The sequence below is a fragment of the Schistocerca nitens genome, chromosome 10 (genome assembly GCF_023898315.1).
Source record: "Schistocerca nitens isolate TAMUIC-IGC-003100 chromosome 10, iqSchNite1.1, whole genome shotgun sequence".
Taxonomy (NCBI): domain Eukaryota; kingdom Metazoa; phylum Arthropoda; class Insecta; order Orthoptera; family Acrididae; genus Schistocerca; species Schistocerca nitens.
In genome coordinates this window covers 218,935,790-218,953,776 of record NC_064623.1, presented here as the reverse complement: position 1 = coordinate 218,953,776, position 17,987 = coordinate 218,935,790, and the positions used below count along the sequence as shown (strand labels likewise).

The following is a 17,987-nucleotide window of genomic DNA, read 5'->3' as shown; positions in this document are numbered from 1 at the left end:
TAGTTACATTGTGAGTCATTTTTCCACACACTCGTGCAATGAAATTTTATTTTACTTTAACATTCAGTTTTGAAGGTGGTTGGATTAACCCTGTGTTGTTTACAAACTAGGTAAAGTGGCTCAAAAGTACTGCAAAAGGAGGTCAGAAATTTGAAAGGAGGCCTATACCACGGAAAAATATAATTGTGGTAGAAGAATGCACTCTTCAGGACTACAATGAGCAACATTTTAACTTATTACGTCTTTTCCCTTGCAAGTACATTGCCTTTTGGCATAAAACTGTGTCACTAAAATAATGTACTCAGTTTTATATAATAGTATGAAAACTACTGAATTTTGTTCCAACAAAGCTGAACTTTCCTAATCAATGGTTTCATTTAAGTATTGCAGTCAGCGTTGTACAGGGGCTTGAAATTTCATAAAGACAGCTAAACAGCATGGATCAGAGCAACAATGTACATGTGAGGTGGAATAAGCATCAAGCTACTTTGATGTCTCTTTTTGGTGGTCTGTTCGACAGTGAGAGGTTAACAGACTGCACTATTAGTGCTGAGGGGCAGCATTTGAGAGCGCATAAAATAATTCTTTCAGCTTGTAGCCCATACTTAGAGGAACTGTTCACTGAAAACTCTGTGAAACATCCAGTCATTATCCTGCATGATGTAAAATATGATGTGCTTAAGGCTTTGATGGACTTCATGTACCATGGTGAAGTAAATGTACTGCAAAAGGAGTTTAGTGGTGTTCTGAAACTCTCGGAGTCCCTTCAGGTAAGGGGTCTGTCTCACAGTGGATGTATAGATGATGTCAACATACAGAAAGGGAGTGGAAGCAATGCACTATCAGTACCTCCAGAAACTCTCCCATTTCAACCTGCATCTGTGTCGTGCTTTACCCCAGCTCAAAATGAAGCAGAAGAAAAGATGCAGCCATATAGTGAATGCTATCAAACTGTGTTGTCCCAGGAAAGAAGTTCTGTGGAAGTAGACTTGGTTCCTAATCCCTTTCGAAAGTACGAAAAAAATATTAATCACTGTGGTTCTGATCAGAGAGCAGGCCGAAATGTATTCGAAGATGTTATTACTCGTGACTGTGATAGTAATTGTCGACTTCCATCTCGTCAGCAAATACTGTCTACATCAAATAACCCTACTGGTGGAGCAGCTTTCAGTCCAGCCCCCCATCATTCTGTGCGCAGTCAGTTGCAGATCTCCCGTGAAGAATTGACTTTTGATCTGATTGTTGCAGAAAAGGAACAGTTTTCAACTCCAGAAACAGTATTAATTCATCAGAAACCAGCAAGCCTGCTGCGGGTTCGGGGGTTAGAACAGGCCCGCGGTATTCCTGCCTGTCGTAAGAGGCGACTAAAAGGAGTTTCAACTGTTTCGGCCTTCCATGTGATGGTCCCCCTTGGGGTTTGACCTCCATTTTTCAAAATTCTACAGAAGTACGAGCCTTTTGGGGAAGGACGCCTTACGTGGTGTACCACTGGTCCTCAGTACACTAAGACCTTGGCACTCAGCATTGTACCGGCATTGTAACCATACCCATTATTCCTCAAATTGGGCCTAAACGCCTGATGGGTTGTACAAGTTACGCCCATAGTGCGTCCCCATCTGCACCTACGATCATGATGGACTTTCCATGGCACCAGAAATCCAGCACGGTAGCCAGCCCGTTGTGGTGGGGTCGTCATGTACCCTCTAGGTTGTAGTCCCCTGACAACACAGGGATCGTACTGCCGATACCTGAGCTGCACCCTGCCCACGTTGGCCAAGGAGTAGATGCCCGTCTTCTTGGGGCATTAGGACTCCCGGCAACGGTCATCCTGCCAGGTGGCCCTTGCTGAGGCTGGGTGGCGCCCGTGGGGAGAGCCCCTGGTCGGAGTGGGTGGTATCGGGGCGGACGTTTCGCAGATGAAACGTCAACACGTATCAGGTCGCTCTGTGGCCGAGTCTTTCAAAAGGAAAGGTACTGTTTCTAGTTCTGGTTCTCCTGCCCTTTCCCCCTTGGCCACTCCCTGGGAGGAGGGACAGGCCCGCCGGCTTGGGGCGAAGTACTTCCCCCGCTATTTGGTTTGTTCTCGAACCGATGGGAGGACGTTCGCCACCTCCAAGCCCATGTTCTTTGTTCAGCACATTGAGGACATCTTCGGGGAAATAGAGGCTCTCAGTAAGATGCGTTCGAGGTCCGTTCTTATAAAGACCACCTCCGCCACACAGTCGGCGGCGCTCCAGGCGTGCAACCGCCTAGGGGACATCCCAGTGTCCATTGTCCCGCATCTGGAACTAAATAGGACGCAGGGGGTTATTTTTCATCGGGACCTCCTGCTGCAATCTGATGAGGAGCTCAGGGCCAACCTGGAGCGCAGAGGCGTGCATTTCGTCCGGCGAGTCCAGCGCGGCCCCAAAGACCATCGCATCGACACCAGGGCCTTTATCCTCGCCTTCGAGGGGGACGTTCTCCCGGAGAAGGTAAAGGTGATGTGCTACCGGTGCGACATGCGACCTTACGTTTTGCCTCCTATGCGCTGTTTTCGGTGTTTGCGCTTTGGGCACATGTCGTCACGGTGTGAGGCTGAGCCCCTTTGTGGCGATTGTGGACGTCCTCTTCGTGAGGAACATACATGCACCCCACCACCTCGGTGCATTAATTGTCCTGGCATCCACTCGCGTAGATCCTCAGACTGCCCCGCATATCAGAAGGAGAAGAAGATACAAGAACTCAAAACTTTGGATCGGCTCTCTTATTCTGAGGCCAGGAAGAAGTATGACCGCCTCCATCCCGTGCCGTTGACCACTTCGTTTGCCTCAGTTGTGTCCACTCCTTCCGCGGTATCGTCACCCCTATCCTGTCCCCCCTCCACCTCCTCCCCCCATCCGGGGTCTCTGCCTCCGCCTCCCAAATCCCTCCCTTCCAAATCCTCCTCCCCCGTGGCCCCCACCACCTCTGCCCCAGGGGCCACCCCCCCCCCCCCCCCCCGCCCGCGCCTGAGAAGCGATCCTCTTCTCAGGCGTCCATCGGGGAAACGTTCCGGACCCCATCTTCCGAAGTCCGGCGTTCCAAAACGGACTCTGCGCGTGAGGACCTTCTTCGGGTCCAGCCCACCATCCCTGTGCCTTCTCAGACTTCCAAGAAGGCCTCCAAGAAGAAGTCTCTATCCCCCTCTCCACCCCGGCGCATTTCGTCTGACGCTCCATCCGTGAGTCGCTGCTCCCGGCCGTCCTCAGTTTCGCCGGGACGCTCTGCTGCCAGGCGCTCAGCTGGCCTCTCGTCGGCAAATGATGCTGCCCCTCCTACACAACCAGGGACAGCGGCCGCAGCTGGTGACGACTCGATGGAACAGGATCCGCCTCCCGCCGGTTGTAGCGTTGTTCCCTTGAAACCTGGCCCTCCGCAGCCGTCGAGGTGACCAGCTCTTCCCCCGTCTCGTTCCCCCTCTTTTTTGACTAGCGATGGCCTTGTTACATTGGAACATAAGAGGTATTCGATCTAATCAGGAGGAATTACAACTGCTCCTCCGCCTGCACTGTCCGCTTGTCCTTGGTCTCCAGGAAACCAAGTTGCGCCCGACTGACCGTATTGCCTTTACCCACTATACCTCGGAGCGGTATGACCTCACCCCTGTGGACAGTATCCCAGCTCATGGTGGGGTCATGTTGCTCGTTCGAGACGATGTCTATTACCATTGCATCCCATTGACCACCCCACTCCAAGCAATAGCTGTCCGTATTACTCTTTCCGCTTTTACTTTTTCAGTTTGTACCATCTACACTCCATCGTCATCTGCTGTCAGGCTGACATGATGCACCTGATGGTTCAGCTTCCCCCGCCGTTTTTATTGTTTGGCGACTTCAATGCCCATCATCCCCTTTGGGGCTCTCCTGCATCCGGTCAAAGGGGCTCACTCTTGGCGGATGTCTTCAACCATCTCAATCTTGTCTGCCTCAATACTGGCGCCCCGACTTTCCTCTCGGACTCTACTCATACCTACTCTCACTTGGACCTCTCGATCTGTTCTACCACTCTTGCCCATCGGTTTGAGTGGTATGTCCTTTCTGACACCTATTCGAGCGACCACTTCCCCTGTGTCGTTCGTCTCCTGCACCACACCCCATCCCCACATCCTTCGAGCTGGAACATACCGAAAGCTGACTGCGGACTTTACTCCTCCCTGGCGACCTTTCCGGACCATGATTTTCTCAGTTGTGACAGTCAGGTCGAATACCTCACGGCTGTTATCATCAGTGCTGCCGAACGTTCCATTCCTCATACTACCTCTTCTTAACGTCGCATTTCCGTCCCCTGGTGGAACAAGGCTTGTAGAGACGCTATCCGTGCTCGACGACGTGCTTTACGCACCTTTCGCCGCCATCCTATGTTGGCGAATTGTATTGCATACAAACGACTCCGAGCGCAATGCCGTAGAATCATCAAAGACAGCAAAAAAGCTTGTTGGGCCTCTTTCACCAGCTCCTTTAACAGTTTTACTCCCTCTTCTGTCGCATGGGGTGGCCTGCGCCGGCTGTCGGGCATTAAGGCCCACTCCTCGGTACCTGGCCTGACCTCAGGTAATGAGGTCCTCGTTGATCCTGTGGCTGTCTCCAACGCCTTCGGCCGGTTTTTCGCGGAGGTTTCAAGCTCCGCCAATTACCACCCTGCCTTCCTTCCCAGGAAAGAGGCAGAAGAGGCTCGGCGACCTTCCTTCCACTCGCTGAATCTGGAAACTCATAATGCCCCCTTTACTATGCGGGAACTCGAATGTGCGCTTGCACTGTCCCGGTCCTCTGCTCCGGGGCCAGATGCCATTCACGTTCCGATGCTGGCACACCTTTCTCCGGCGGGCAAAAGCTTCCTTCTTTGTACCTACAATCGTGTCTGGACCGGAGGTCAGGTCCCCATGCGTTGTCGTGACGCCGTCGTTGTTCCTATACCCAAACCCGGGAAGGATAGACACCTTCCTTCTAGTTACCGCCCCATTTCTCTTACAAGCTGTGTCTGTAAGGTGATGGAGCGCATGGTTAATGCTCGGTTAGTTTGGATTCTTGAATCTCGACGGCTACTTACCAATGTCCAATGCAGTTTTCGTCGCCGCCGCTCCGCTGTTGACCACCTTGTGACCTTGTCGACATTCATCATGAACAACTTTTTGCGAAGGCGCCAAACGGTAGCCGTGTTCTTCGATTTGGAGAAGGCTTATGATACCTGTTGGAGAGGAGGTATCCTCCGCACTATGCACAGGTGGGGCCTACGCGGTCGCCTGCCCCGTTTTATTGATTCCTTTTTAACGGATCGAAAGTTTAGGGTACGTGTGGGTTCCGTATTGTCCGACGTCTTCCTCCAGGAGAACGGAGTGCCTCAGGGCTCCGTCTTGAGCGTAGCCCTTTTTGCCATCGCGATCAATCCAATTATGGATTGCATTCCACCTAATGTCTCAGGCTCTCTCTTTGTCAATGACTTCGCAATCTACTGCAGTGCCCAGAGAACATGCCTCCTGGAGCGCTGCCTTCAGCGTTGTCTCGACAGCCTATACTCATGGAGCGTGGTAAATGGCTTCCGGTTCTCTGAAGAGAAGACGGTTTGTATGAACTTTTGGCGATATAAAGCGTTCCTTCCACCATCCTTACATCTCGGTCCCGTTGTTCTCCCATTCGTGGAAACAACTAAGTTTCTAGGGCTCACGTTGGACAGGAAACTGTGTTGGTCTCCGCATGTCTCTTATTTGGCAGCCCGTTGTACACGTTCCCTTAATGTCCTCAGAGTTCTTAGTGGTTAATGTCCTCAGAGTTCTTAGTGGTTCATCTTGGGGAGCGGATCGCACTGTCCTGCTTCGCTTGTATCGGTCCATAGTCCGATCGAAGCTGGATTATGGGAGCTTCGTCTACTCGTCTGCTCGGCCATCCCTCTTACGCCGTCTCAACTCCATCTACCTTCGGGGGTTACGTCTTGCGACCGGAGCCTTCTACACTAGTTCCGTCGAGAGTCTTTATGCTGAAGCTGCCGAATTACCATTGACATACCGGCGCGACATACTGCTGTGTCGGTATGCCTGCTGACTGTTGTCAATGCCCGACCACCCCTCTTACGAGTCCTTCTTCGCCGATTCTCTCGACCATCAGTACGGGTTGTATGTGTCTGCCCTGCTGCCCCCCGGAGTCCGCTTCCGTCGCCTGCTTCGACAATTGGATTTTGCCCTCCCTACCACCTTCAGAGAGGGTGAGAGCCCGACACCACCTTGGCTCCAGGCTCCGGTTCATATTTATCTCGACCTCAGCTCACTCCCGAAGGAGGGTACTCCGGCTGCAGTGTATTGCTCACGGTTTGTCGAACTTCGTGCTCGACTTGCCGGTCACACCTTTATTTATACAGATGCCTCCAATACTGTCGATGGTGTTGGTTGTGCCTTTGTCGTCGGGGCCGCCACCTTTAAATACCGGCTCCTCGACCAATGTTCGAGCTTTACGGCCGAGCTTTTTGCTCTCCATCAGGCCGTTCAGTATGCCCGCCGCCACCGCCATTCATCGTATGTACTCTGCTCTGACACACTCAGTGCTCTTCAGAGCCTTGGAGCTCCCTATCCGGTCCATCCCTTGATTCAACGGATACAGCAGTCCCTCCATTCTTTCGCTGATAATGGTTCTCCTGTCAGCTTTATGTGGGTTCCCGGACATGTAGGAGTGCCTGGGAATGAGGCTGCGGATGCTGCAGCCAAGGCTGCAGTCCTCCTGCCTCGGCCAGCCTCCCATTGTGTCCCGTCATCTGACGTTCGTGGGGATGTTTGTAAGAGGCTTGTGTCGTTGTGGTGGGATGCTTGGTCATCCCTTCAAGGAAACAAGCTCCGGGCAGTAAAACCGCTCCCAACTGCTCGGACAACCTCCTCCCGACCATCTCGGCGAGAGGAGGTCCTTCTGACCAGGTTGCGGATTGGGCATTGCCGGTTTAGCCACCGCTACCTGCTCTCCGGTGACCCAGCCCCGCAGTGCCCTTGTGGTCAAGCATTAACAGTGCGCCATGTTTTATTGTCGTGTCCCCGCTTTCGTCAATCTCGTGTTGTCCTGTCCCTGCCATCTACTTTACCGGATATTTTAGCTGATGACGCTCGAGCAGCTGCTCGTGTTCTACGTTTTATAACTTTGACTGGCTTGTCCAAAGACATCTAACCTTTTTCCTTATTTTATCTACATCTTTGTTAGGTCTTTCTGGTGTCCCCCCCTCCCCTTGAGTTTTACTAGATTCCCTGTGCTCTAACAACAGTGACTGGGCGCTAATGACCTCAGTAGTTGAGCGCCCTTAAACCCCACACACACAAAAAAAAAAAAAAAAACCAGCAAATTTGAATGCACATCCAGAAGAGATACCATTAGAAACAGAATCTGAGGTGCCTAATAGTCACATGGAAGTAGTGGAAGTACAGGACAGTGATGATGATCAGGATGATAATGGTGGTGATTATCCTGATGATGATGACAGTGCTCATGAAGACATTGTGGAGGGCAGGACAGTGAGTGAAGATGTTTCACATGGGGAGAATTTTCATACTGGAGGGATGAACAGTCTTCAGTCACTATTTGGCGGTGATTATATGCATAATGTGACATTGACATCATCTCCCACTGCATTACACTGTCGATTTGTTTGTCACAATTGTGGGAAGTCTTATAAATATCATAGAGGGCTAAAAAGACACTTGAAATACTATTGTGGCAAAGAACCTCAGTTTCAGTGCCCTCGCTGCAACAAACATTGTGCTAGGAGAGATGAATTAAAGGCACATGTGTCTACTAGTCGTTGTCAGATGCAAGGAAAGTATTGCACTCTTTGAAGGCAATGGTTGGTAGCACAGAAAGGGAGTGAGTAATGTTGGGCGAATTTCTGGTCATCATTGAGCATTTTTTTGTGAGTTTTTACTTGATTGAATGGCAGCTTTGTGTATAAATTACTTGAAGTGATGAAATCGAGCACAGTGAGAGTGTGAAAACGTCCCTGAAATACGTGAGAGGTGTTGCGACAGTTGTAAATGTATTTGAAAATGATACAGAGACTTTACAAACTAATGACACTTGCACATCAATTAATTAAGAAAATTGCTACTTGTTGTCGAACAACTCGTGAGTTGTGGAATTGTGTTCAGATTGCTTATCCTTTTCATTATAATCATTTTTTGGGTAAGGACTTTAATTAATGTAGTGGTCATCCTCTGCTGTGAAAACAATAACAGAATCATGAGAGCTGGTATGTTCTCAGCTTGTTACTGTAGCATAATTTTAAATTCCAGAAATGTGAATGTTTACACAGAATGTTGAAACTTTATACCTTCTCATTGGAGGAAAAACGTTTGGATTACTGCCGATTGGTTCTCATATATAAAAAAAAATCACTTCACAGTTTTTGTAGTATTTCTTTCCACATAAAAATGTCAGTGCTTTCAGTTTTACTGTATTTTCACGTGTCACACCAGAAAGGAAATATTTATTGCTACTGGAATTCAAGGAGTTAATAGGAGCACTCTGTTAAGATTTTATTTATGTACTGCTAACAAAAAAATTCTAAATGAGAAATTATCTTACAATGATAAGTCTCTGTTAATAGTTCTCAAATTTCAGTTCCAAAACGTCACTGTCCATGCACACATTTGGCACAAAAATAAAATAATTAACACGATTGCTCAGCCTTCGAGGCAATCCAGTCTGGCAAGTCAGTCCACCATTGTACCGATCGGGCATGACTTACAGGATATAAGCACGTGTATAAGATCCATCTGGTTAAATTTTGTGAAATATTTGACAAGTAATTAAAAGCTCAGGTAATAATTGTGCTAGACATACCAGAAAAGATTCATTATCAATCAATACATTGTAATGTAAATAAATACCAAGGGCCAGCCGGGTTTGTGATGTTTATATTTCGCCCGACAGATGTACCATGGGGTGGGTTTATGATGATCACATTTGGCCCAAATACTGGACCATGAGTCTGACACACAGTGGGGATTTAGGTTAAGAAAAATATTTTTCTGATAATATTTAGCTTTTTTACTACATGTTTTTCTATGTAGACCTCTTAGGTATTCAACTGTCCTTATTTATGATGTTTATGTGTACAATATCTTATTGATATTAGAGTACTCTATTTACACCGTCAGACAGCTGTACGGCTGTTAGAGTATGTACTGTCCCCACACCCTCCACCTTACAGTTTCTGCCCGATGTCCTGTCACAACCTCCCTTTTCATGTCCCCCACCCTCATTGTGTACTGCTTGTCTTTCCTCGTCACTGCTTCTCTCCTCCTCTGGTCTCCATTTTATCTCCCACACCCCATCTCCGAATGCTGCACCTGGCAGTTTTTTTTTTTCAGGCTGTGGTCTAGTCCCTGCATGCCCCACCAGGCAGCACTCCTCTTTCCCCTCACTCTTACCATGTTATCCCTTCCCCTCCTCCTTCGTGGCCTACTCCAAATTGCTATACACGTGACAGTCGCGTACCCATCAGAGCTGCTAGTGGAAGCAGTCATGTGTATTTTAGGTGCGTGTGCATGTCTGTGTGTGTTTTTGCCGAAAAAGGTTTTGGTCTAAAGCTATAATGTAACAGTCTTTTCAGTTGTGCTTGTCTGCATCTCATAGGGTCATCTTTGCAGTGAATGGAAGCCTATCCTTTTCCTAACATTGTTGATATTCCAACCTGGAGCTTTCCATTGTTTAAATTACATCGGATATTGCTGAGAAGTATATGTAACTATAAAGTTTTAAGCGTCTTTTTATTTTGGATTTTTCCTGTATAATGCTTCAGTTTCAACAACAGTTCATTTGAGACCGCCTAACTACAGTTAACTGATTGATCTTTTTATTTGGCACTCTTAACTCAATTGAAACACTGGTACGAGTCTCTTTTTAGGTAAGGAATGTTTGACTCGGATCTGGCAACCAAATCCTAGTTGTTTCCAACAAATTGTGGCTATAGTTACATTAATAAATAACAAAATGTTGTTTAATTTATGAAGCCAGCAATATGAAACTATTCTTAAGCTTAGAAAAACTGGATGTTGGGTTTTTATATAAAATGATGCTATTTTCACCTTCGATGACTTTGTCTACTTCAAATTTCCTGAAGCTACAGCAATTTTGTTGGCAGTGTCCATGGTCTTATCTTTATCTATTGTACCATATTGAACACATTAGGGCTACTATTGAGGAGGAGGCTTATGCCCCATGTTCAACCATCTTTTGCTACAAAATGTTAACTAAACAAAAACCTGTTTTTGATTGAAACAATTTTCTATTTTTCAATTCACTTCTAATTTCTTACAGGCTTCACTCTTACAAAATAAAATCTAGATGTGGTGACAGGTGGAGCATGAAGTACAATTATACAAATATTTATTCTTAAAATAAATTAACATACAATTACAAACAACTTGAAAAACAAACAAGTTAATTTTGTGATCACTGTTTACTATTTTATATGTCCCTAGATTTGTTCAGAAGTAATTCTACAATGAGATGAGATATGTGACCTTAATAAAACAGTAAAATATAATTAAAAGTTAACAAACTCATGCATGAAGACATAACGTAAAGGTCTAATTTCACAAGGATTTATATATTTTGTACAGTGCACTGTATATAACCTTCTTTTTGATCAAATTACTGTTTCTCTCTCTCCCCCCCCCCTCCCTCCCTCATACCCCCTCTCCACCTTCCTGCCTCCTCTATCCCATCCCCCTCTATCCTGCCTCTCCCCCTCCCTCCCCCACCCCCATCTTTAGCCCCTCCCCCTCTCACCCGTCCCCTCCCTCTCACCACCGGCCGGTGTGGCCGTGCGGTTCTAAGCGCTTCAGTTTGGAACCGCGTAACCGCTACGGTCGCAGGTTCGAATCCTGCCTCGGGCATGGATGTGTGTGATGTCCTTAGGTTAGTTAGGTTTAAGTAGTTCTAAGTTCTAAGGGACTGATGACCTCAGAAGTTAAGTCCCATAGTGCTCAGAGCCATTTGAACCTCCCTCTCACCCGTCCCCTCCCTCTCACCCGTCCCCTCCCTCTCACCCGTCCCCTCCCTCTCACCCGTCCCCTCCCTCTCACCCGTCCCCTCCCTCTCACCCGTCCCCTCCCTCTCACCCGTCCCCTCCCTCTCACCCGTCCCCTCCCTCTCACCCGTCCCCTCCCTCTCACCCGTCCCCTCCCTCTCACCCGTCCCCTCCCTCTCACCCGTCCCCTCCCTCTCACCCGTCCCCTCCCTCTCACCCGTCCCCTCCCTCTCACCCGTCCCCTCCCTCTCACCCGTCCCCTCCCTCTCACCCGTCCCCTCCCTCTCACCCGTCCCCTCCCTCTCACCCGTCCCCTCCCTCTCACCCGTCCCCTCCCTCTCACCCGTCCCCTCCCTCTCACCCGTCCCCTCCCTCTCACCCGTCCCCTCCCTCTCACCCGTCCCCTCCCTCTCACCCGTCCCCTCCCTCTCACCCGTCCCCTCCCTCTCACCCGTCCCCTCCCTCTCACCCGTCCCCTCCCTCTCACCCGTCCCCTCCCTCTCACCCGTCCCCTCCCTCTCACCCGTCCCCTCCCTCTCACCCGTCCCCTCCCTCTCACCCGTCCCCTCCCTCTCACCCGTCCCCTCCCTCTCACCCGTCCCCTCCCTCTCACCCGTCCCCTCCCTCTCACCCGTCCCCTCCCTCTCACCCGTCCCCTCCCTCTCACCCGTCCCCTCCCTCTCACCCGTCCCCTCCCTCTCACCCGTCCCCTCCCTCTCACCCGTCCCCTCCCTCTCACCCGTCCCCTCCCTCTCACCCGTCCCCTCCCTCTCACCCGTCCCCTCCCTCTCACCCGTCCCCTCCCTCTCACCCGTCCCCTCCCTCTCACCCGTCCCCTCCCTCTCACCCGTCCCCTCCCTCTCACCCGTCCCCTCCCTCTCACCCGTCCCCTCCCTCTCACCCGTCCCCTCCCTCTCACCCGTCCCCTCCCTCTCACCCGTCCCCTCCCTCTCACCCGTCCCCTCCCTCTCACCCGTCCCCTCCCTCTCACCCGTCCCCTCCCTCTCACCCGTCCCCTCCCTCTCACCCGTCCCCTCCCTCTCACCCGTCCCCTCCCTCTCACCCGTCCCCTCCCTCTCACCCGTCCCCTCCCTCTCACCCGTCCCCTCCCTCTCACCCGTCCCCTCCCTCTCACCCGTCCCCTCCCTCTCACCCGTCCCCTCCCTCTCACCCGTCCCCTCCCTCTCACCCGTCCCCTCCCTCTCACCCGTCCCCTCCCTCTCACCCGTCCCCTCCCTCTCACCCGTCCCCTCCCTCTCACCCGTCCCCTCCCTCTCACCCGTCCCCTCCCTCTCACCCGTCCCCTCCCTCTCACCCGTCCCCTCCCTCTCACCCGTCCCCTCCCTCTCACCCGTCCCCTCCCTCTCACCCGTCCCCTCCCTCTCACCCGTCCCCCCCCTCTCACCCGTCCCCCCCCTCTCACCCGTCCCCCCCCCCTCACCCGTCCCCCCCTCTCACCCGTCCCCCCCTCTCACCCGTCCCCCCCCTCTCACCCGTCCCCCCCCCTCTCACCCGTCCCCCCCCTCTCACCCGTCCCCCCCCTCTCACCCGTCCCCCCCCCCCTCTCACCCGTCCCCCCCCCTCTCACCCGTCCCCCCCCTCTCACCCGTCCCCTCGCCTCCCCTCTCTCTCCCCCGCTCACCCCCTCATGCATCGTCCTCTCCACAATAGTGGTCAGCTGATGACTGTTAGGCTTGTGGCATAATGCCGAAGTGGTGACCACCAGCGAGCATTTCTTGATGGAGACAGGCCTCTGGCAATGCCATGCGCTGTCTGCCATTCAAATTATGTATTTTCTTGATGTTTTTATTATGTTTCACTCCAGACAAATCACAGGCTTTAATTAAATGTTTCCAATAACAGTATTCTCACCAAACAAAAAATATTTTTAATTTATTTTGTAAATGTAATGGTAGTTCATAAGTGACGTATGTGCCAGATGCAAACTGCTGGTTAGTTGTCCTGCAGGCTGCACGAACATCATGGGTCCTACCAGATCACTTGTTTTATCCTTTGATGATGCAGTATGTAAATTTTGCTGGTAAATACTTGGGTTACTCTTCTAATGGATACAAATCAGATATGTTCTAGTACATAAGATTTTTGACATAGTGTAATAGGAAAGTTGCATAGTATAGTGTGTACTCTTATTTTACTTTTATCTACAGATCTATGTACAAAAGATCTGAGGATGGTTCACATGATCTAAACTGATGATTTAAAAAGAAAAGTAAAGCATTATACATGGACAATTAAGTCTACTTTTCAAAGCAAGGCATTGCAGCTCTACTGATGATGTTGGCAGTTTTTGCATAATTTTATTGACTGATAACATTTACCTCAAGTGTGATGTTTTTATTATTGCTTATATGTCAGTGTGGCATGGGAAAATTTTGTCAATTTAGCCTTGACAATTTACTAAAAGCTGCAATGTGTTTTACAAATTTTTTAAAATTACATTAAATAAATTGAAACTTGCATCGGAGGCAAGCATGCCATTGATTTATGGCACGTAGAACACCACACAACATTAAGTCTCTACACTTCCACTGAGCTTAATTTGTAGTGGAGTGATTTGGGCTGTCAGAGGTACTTGCACTGCTACAATATTACCCTTAACACAAATTTTATTATATTTAACTTAGATTGTGACATATTTAGGGACAGGCTAAATTCGTATTACGGAAATCACAGGAAAATGTACCACATAGTGTTTATTAAATGCTAAGTTCAAGAAATCGCCAAGTGATTGTGTGATTAATAAAGCATCTCTATCAATTATGTTTAGCTTAGAACTACAATTTCACAGAATCACAAATGTTGAGTCAGTTACCTAATTAGTTAGAATATTAGGATGAACAGTTCAAAGTAATTCTCCAAAGAGTCAGAGAAAATGAGCAATTTCACTCTCTCAAAAAAAGTACTCCGAATACTAGGAAACCAGTTTTCCTATCAAATATGGACTCTTGACACTGTCGAGTGATTTTTGCTGGAGAGGTAGCGTAGATAGGTGCACATTTAGCCATCTTCATGCAACTTTGATCTCTTCAAAATCTATTTTGGAGGAATAAATTTTGTTACTATTCTTGTTGGCACTCACAAGAGTTATGGCACAGATAAGCATACAAAATGGATGGATTTCCTCAAAATAGTGCGTTGCCGCAAACTGAATATGCATTGTTTCACTAAAAACAATTAGACTAGTAATGAAGATAGTGCACTCAAATTGTAGATGTTCTATCAGTTAAGTTCATGTGCAGTTTCTTTATACAGTAATTATGAGAATGAACATGAAATTAACGAGTTCTTAAAGCTCAGAATTTGGGAGCTGTTGAAATCTGATGTCTGGTGTACAGTAACAATATTCTGAACCATCAAATATAAAGTCCATTAACTTCCACGTTTTGTTCTTCAATCACTGTGTTTTTCCTCAATACGTAAGCATGAGTTTCTGTTCTCTTGATACAGTCCATACTTTCTCAAACTGTTGCAGCCGTAGAAATCACCATTGTATTTTTGAGTACGTCATCGCTAACACAGGAATTGACGAACTGCCCTTGTTAACTTTGCTCACACACACACACACACACACACACACACACACACACACACACACACACACACAGAGAGTTGCTATATTTAACAGGAGGAACAAGCTGTAATTTCACTGGGCATTTACTTCAGAATAGTACATATTGTCTTCACATATTTCGTTAAATGGCCAAAGGGACATGAAATGGATTGATGCGAAGAAATTGGGAACCTCATAAAATGGCGCCACAGCAACTTTGAAGACTTGGTCCAAAAGCTTCTCCACAGTGGAATACTTGTTTCATGATGCTTTGTATCTTCAAGAGATTTCTCTTTAATAAAAAAAAATCATTGTTAATGTTTGATATGTTTTCCTGTGATTTCTGAAACAAAAAAATTCTTTTATTAATGTGTGTCATAATGTAATTGATTAAATTACAATGATGTATATGCCAAAATGCAATATCATAAAAATGTAATTATTGATGCCAATTCCAGTAAGTGGCATTTTTCATATTGTACGTTGTGCTGTTTCACAAAAGAATGAATAAGTTAAAGTTTATTTAATTTAATTTATTGTAATACTGTAAATTGTCTGGGCCGAACCAATGCAGTTTTGCCACCCAATCTCAATACAACAATAGTGAGTAGGAAGGCTCCTGATCAGGCAAGGTTCTGCCAATATGTTTTCCTACACTAAAGATGGTACATATGTGCTAAAGAATTCAACAACAATCATCCTATTTGGGTCACTTTTCAACAACGTTTATGTGAAATAATTATGCATTCTTCTTCATTTCTCATCATTTCTGGCCAGTTACATAAATGGACATTGTACCGTACACTCATGCTTTGTAAATAATTGTGTAACTTGTTCTTCCTGAAGGTAATTGGATTAACATAAGATTGTTTACACACTAGGTCAGGCGCTCAGAATTTCTGGAACAACTGTATCTGCAATTTGGAGGAGAATCTTTGCCATGGATTATCTGTTATTCACGAACGAGTGAAGATTCCGCTCTGCAGAACTTGGAGAAAGATTGCTTCCTGCATGAAGATGATCAACTTGGAGATAATTCTTTTCCTGTTATTCAAAGGGAACTGAAATTTCCTTGTGTCACTGAAGTAGTTCATCCAGCTTTATACAAGAGTTTATAGTCTTGCGAAGACAGCTAGGCAGGATGAATGAGAACAACAATGTTCATTTGAGGTGGAATAAACATCAAGCTACTTTGGTGTCTGTTTTCGATTGTCTGTTGGACAGTGAGAAGTTAACAGACTGCACAATTAGTGCTGAGGGACATCATGTAAGAGCACACAAGATAATTCTTTCTGCATGTAGTCCATATTTTGAGGAACTGTTCTCTGAAAACTATGAGAAGCACCCAATTATTATTCTGCACGATGTAAAATACGATGTGGTGAAGGCTTTGATGGATTTTATGTACCGTGGTGAAGTAAATGTGCCACAAGAGGAGCTTAGTGGTATTCTTAAACTCTCGGAGTCCCTTCAAGTAAGGGGACTGTCTGGTAGTGGATGTGTGGAAGATGTTTACATGCAGAAAGGCAGCGGAAGAAATGCACAATCAGTACATCCAGAAACACTCTCACCCCAACCTGCTTCTGTGTCACGTTTTACCTCAAATCAGAACAAGCCAGAAGAAAAGGTGCAGTCGTTTAGAGAAAGCCCTCCATGTGTGTCATCCCAGGAAGGAGGTTATGTGGAAATAGACTCCATTTCTAAATCCTTTCGAAAGTACAGAAAAAGTATTAATCACTCTGGTTCTGATCAGAGAACAGACCAGAATGAGTTTGAAGAAGTCATTACACCTGATCTTGATAATGTGCATCAACTTCAATCTCAAAGGCAAGCACTGCCCACAATCTGTAATGCAGCAGATGGATCAGTTTTCAGTCCAATTCCACATCAGTCTGCATGTAGTGAGTTGCAGAGCTCCAGTGGGGAAATGACTGTTGCAGAAAATGAGCAGTTTCTAATACCGGAGACAGTATTACCTGACAAAAGGTCAGCAAATCTGAGTACACACCAACAAGAGGTAGCACTTGAAACAAAATCTGAGGTCCTAGAGAGTCACACGGAAGTTGTAGAAGACCTTACTCTCGATGACGACGACGATGACGACGATTACCTTGCTGCTGACGATTATCGTGAAGATTGTAACAGTACTGAAGTTGACATTGGGGAAGTAGGCAGAGCGGGTGGAGGTCTTACATACGAAGAATATTTTCGTGCTCAAGGAGTTAACAATCTGCGTTCTTCGTTTGGTAGTGATTATTTGAATCACATGACTTCCACAACACCCCAGACGGTATTACATAAACGGTTTTGTTGTCAGTCATGTGGGAAGTCTTACAAGCATCCATCAGGCTTATGCAGACATGTGAAGCTTGAATGTGGTAAAGAACCACAGATCCAGTGTCCCCGCTGCAATTATCGGTGCTTTAGGAGTCATACTCTTAAGAAACATATGACTACTCGCCGATGTCAGATGCGAGAAAAGTGTGCACTTTTTGAAGGAGGGGTGTGACAGTATAAACCCAACACAAAGAAAAGAAAAAGTTCCTGATCATTGGTGAGGATTTTTTTCTATATCATTGGCAATATGTATGTGTAAGATAGATGAAGCACCGGTTCTTTGCGCTGTGTGGGTACAAATTCATCTCTGTGTAAATTGTCTGCTATGAACGTGTTTTAAATTGGTTGAAACTTGGCAGTCTCAATGTTTTTTAGAGTAATTTTCCCTGAGAGGACTATTACTTTGTATTAAATGAAGTAATTATGTCAGTACAGATGTTGTGTTCTGATCTGTAATATATTCTGTTGTAAACAGAAAGATCTTAAGTATATCAGTATAAATAAAATAATGTTGAAAACCTTACTGAATTCTGACAGCTGTAATATCCCCTTGAATTTCTAGCTAATAATTATGCCATCTTAAAGGATTCATCAGTCATAAACTATCTGTTTGTGTAGTGTCAGAGCGGTATAAGACGAATGGGCTCATCAACTTTTTGTGGGAAAGGCAGCTTCGTGGCTGAGAATTTTTCTGGCCTTTTTTTGTCATTTTTGCCATCAGAATGTAATTCAGCTTTCCTAGAAAGAATGTGTAATATAATTGGATAGATAAAAAATTTGCTCACCAGGCAGAGGCAGGAGCGAATACATACAAAGATTGAGGAAACGGGCAAACTTTCAGAACCAGTGACTTCTTCTGGCGAACTGATTGATGGGGAAGGAAGAGGAATGAAGGAAAAGAAAAGGTTTAGGAAATCGACATAATTACAAAAAATGCAGCCAACGCTTTGGGTCAGAGGAGACTTAACTGTACGGGATGAGAAGGAAAGACATTTTCATCCACATTCAAAGTCACTGAGCTCTCCAGACCAGACCAGTTCAGTTTTCATGGCTTCTCTGC

General features: G+C 47.0%; 2 protein-coding genes across 11 annotated transcripts in view; both read left to right on the top strand.

Moving 5' to 3' along the window:
• The window catches only part of LOC126209780 (longitudinals lacking protein-like), a 253,154-nt gene that overhangs the window by 35,279 nt on the left and 199,888 nt on the right, over window positions 1–17,987 (top strand). For 2 of the 10 annotated variants that reach the window (XM_049938920.1, XM_049938919.1), the window contains one exon: window positions 15,472–17,362. The exons of the other annotated variants lie outside the window; for them this stretch is intronic. In XM_049938920.1, coding sequence (XP_049794877.1) covers window positions 15,732–17,099 — 1,368 coding nt within the window. In that variant the 5' untranslated portion in view covers window positions 15,472–15,731 and the 3' untranslated portion in view covers window positions 17,100–17,362. Of the gene's footprint in view, window positions 1–15,471; window positions 17,363–17,987 lie in introns of those variants that run through there. 10 annotated transcript variants of the gene reach the window in all.
• Window positions 438–15,708, top strand: LOC126210019 (uncharacterized). The gene is made up of 4 exons (XM_049939123.1): window positions 438–1,321; window positions 7,390–7,501; window positions 10,973–11,958; window positions 15,477–15,708. The coding sequence occupies exons 1-4, from the start codon at window positions 438–440 to the stop codon at window positions 15,706–15,708; spliced, it is 2,214 nt and encodes a 737-aa protein (XP_049795080.1).

Coding starts and splice junctions, on each gene's coding strand:
- LOC126210019 (XM_049939123.1), top strand. CDS start 438: ATGGATCAGAGCAACAATGTACATGTGAGGTGGAATAAGCATCAAGCT. Junction 1,322..7,389: donor AGCCTGCTGCGGGTTCGGGG/GTTAGAACAGGC, acceptor GGTGCCTAATAG/TCACATGGAAGTAGTGGAAG. Junction 7,502..10,972: donor ACATTGTGGAGGGCAGGACA/GTGAGTGAAGAT, acceptor TAAGTCCCATAG/TGCTCAGAGCCATTTGAACC.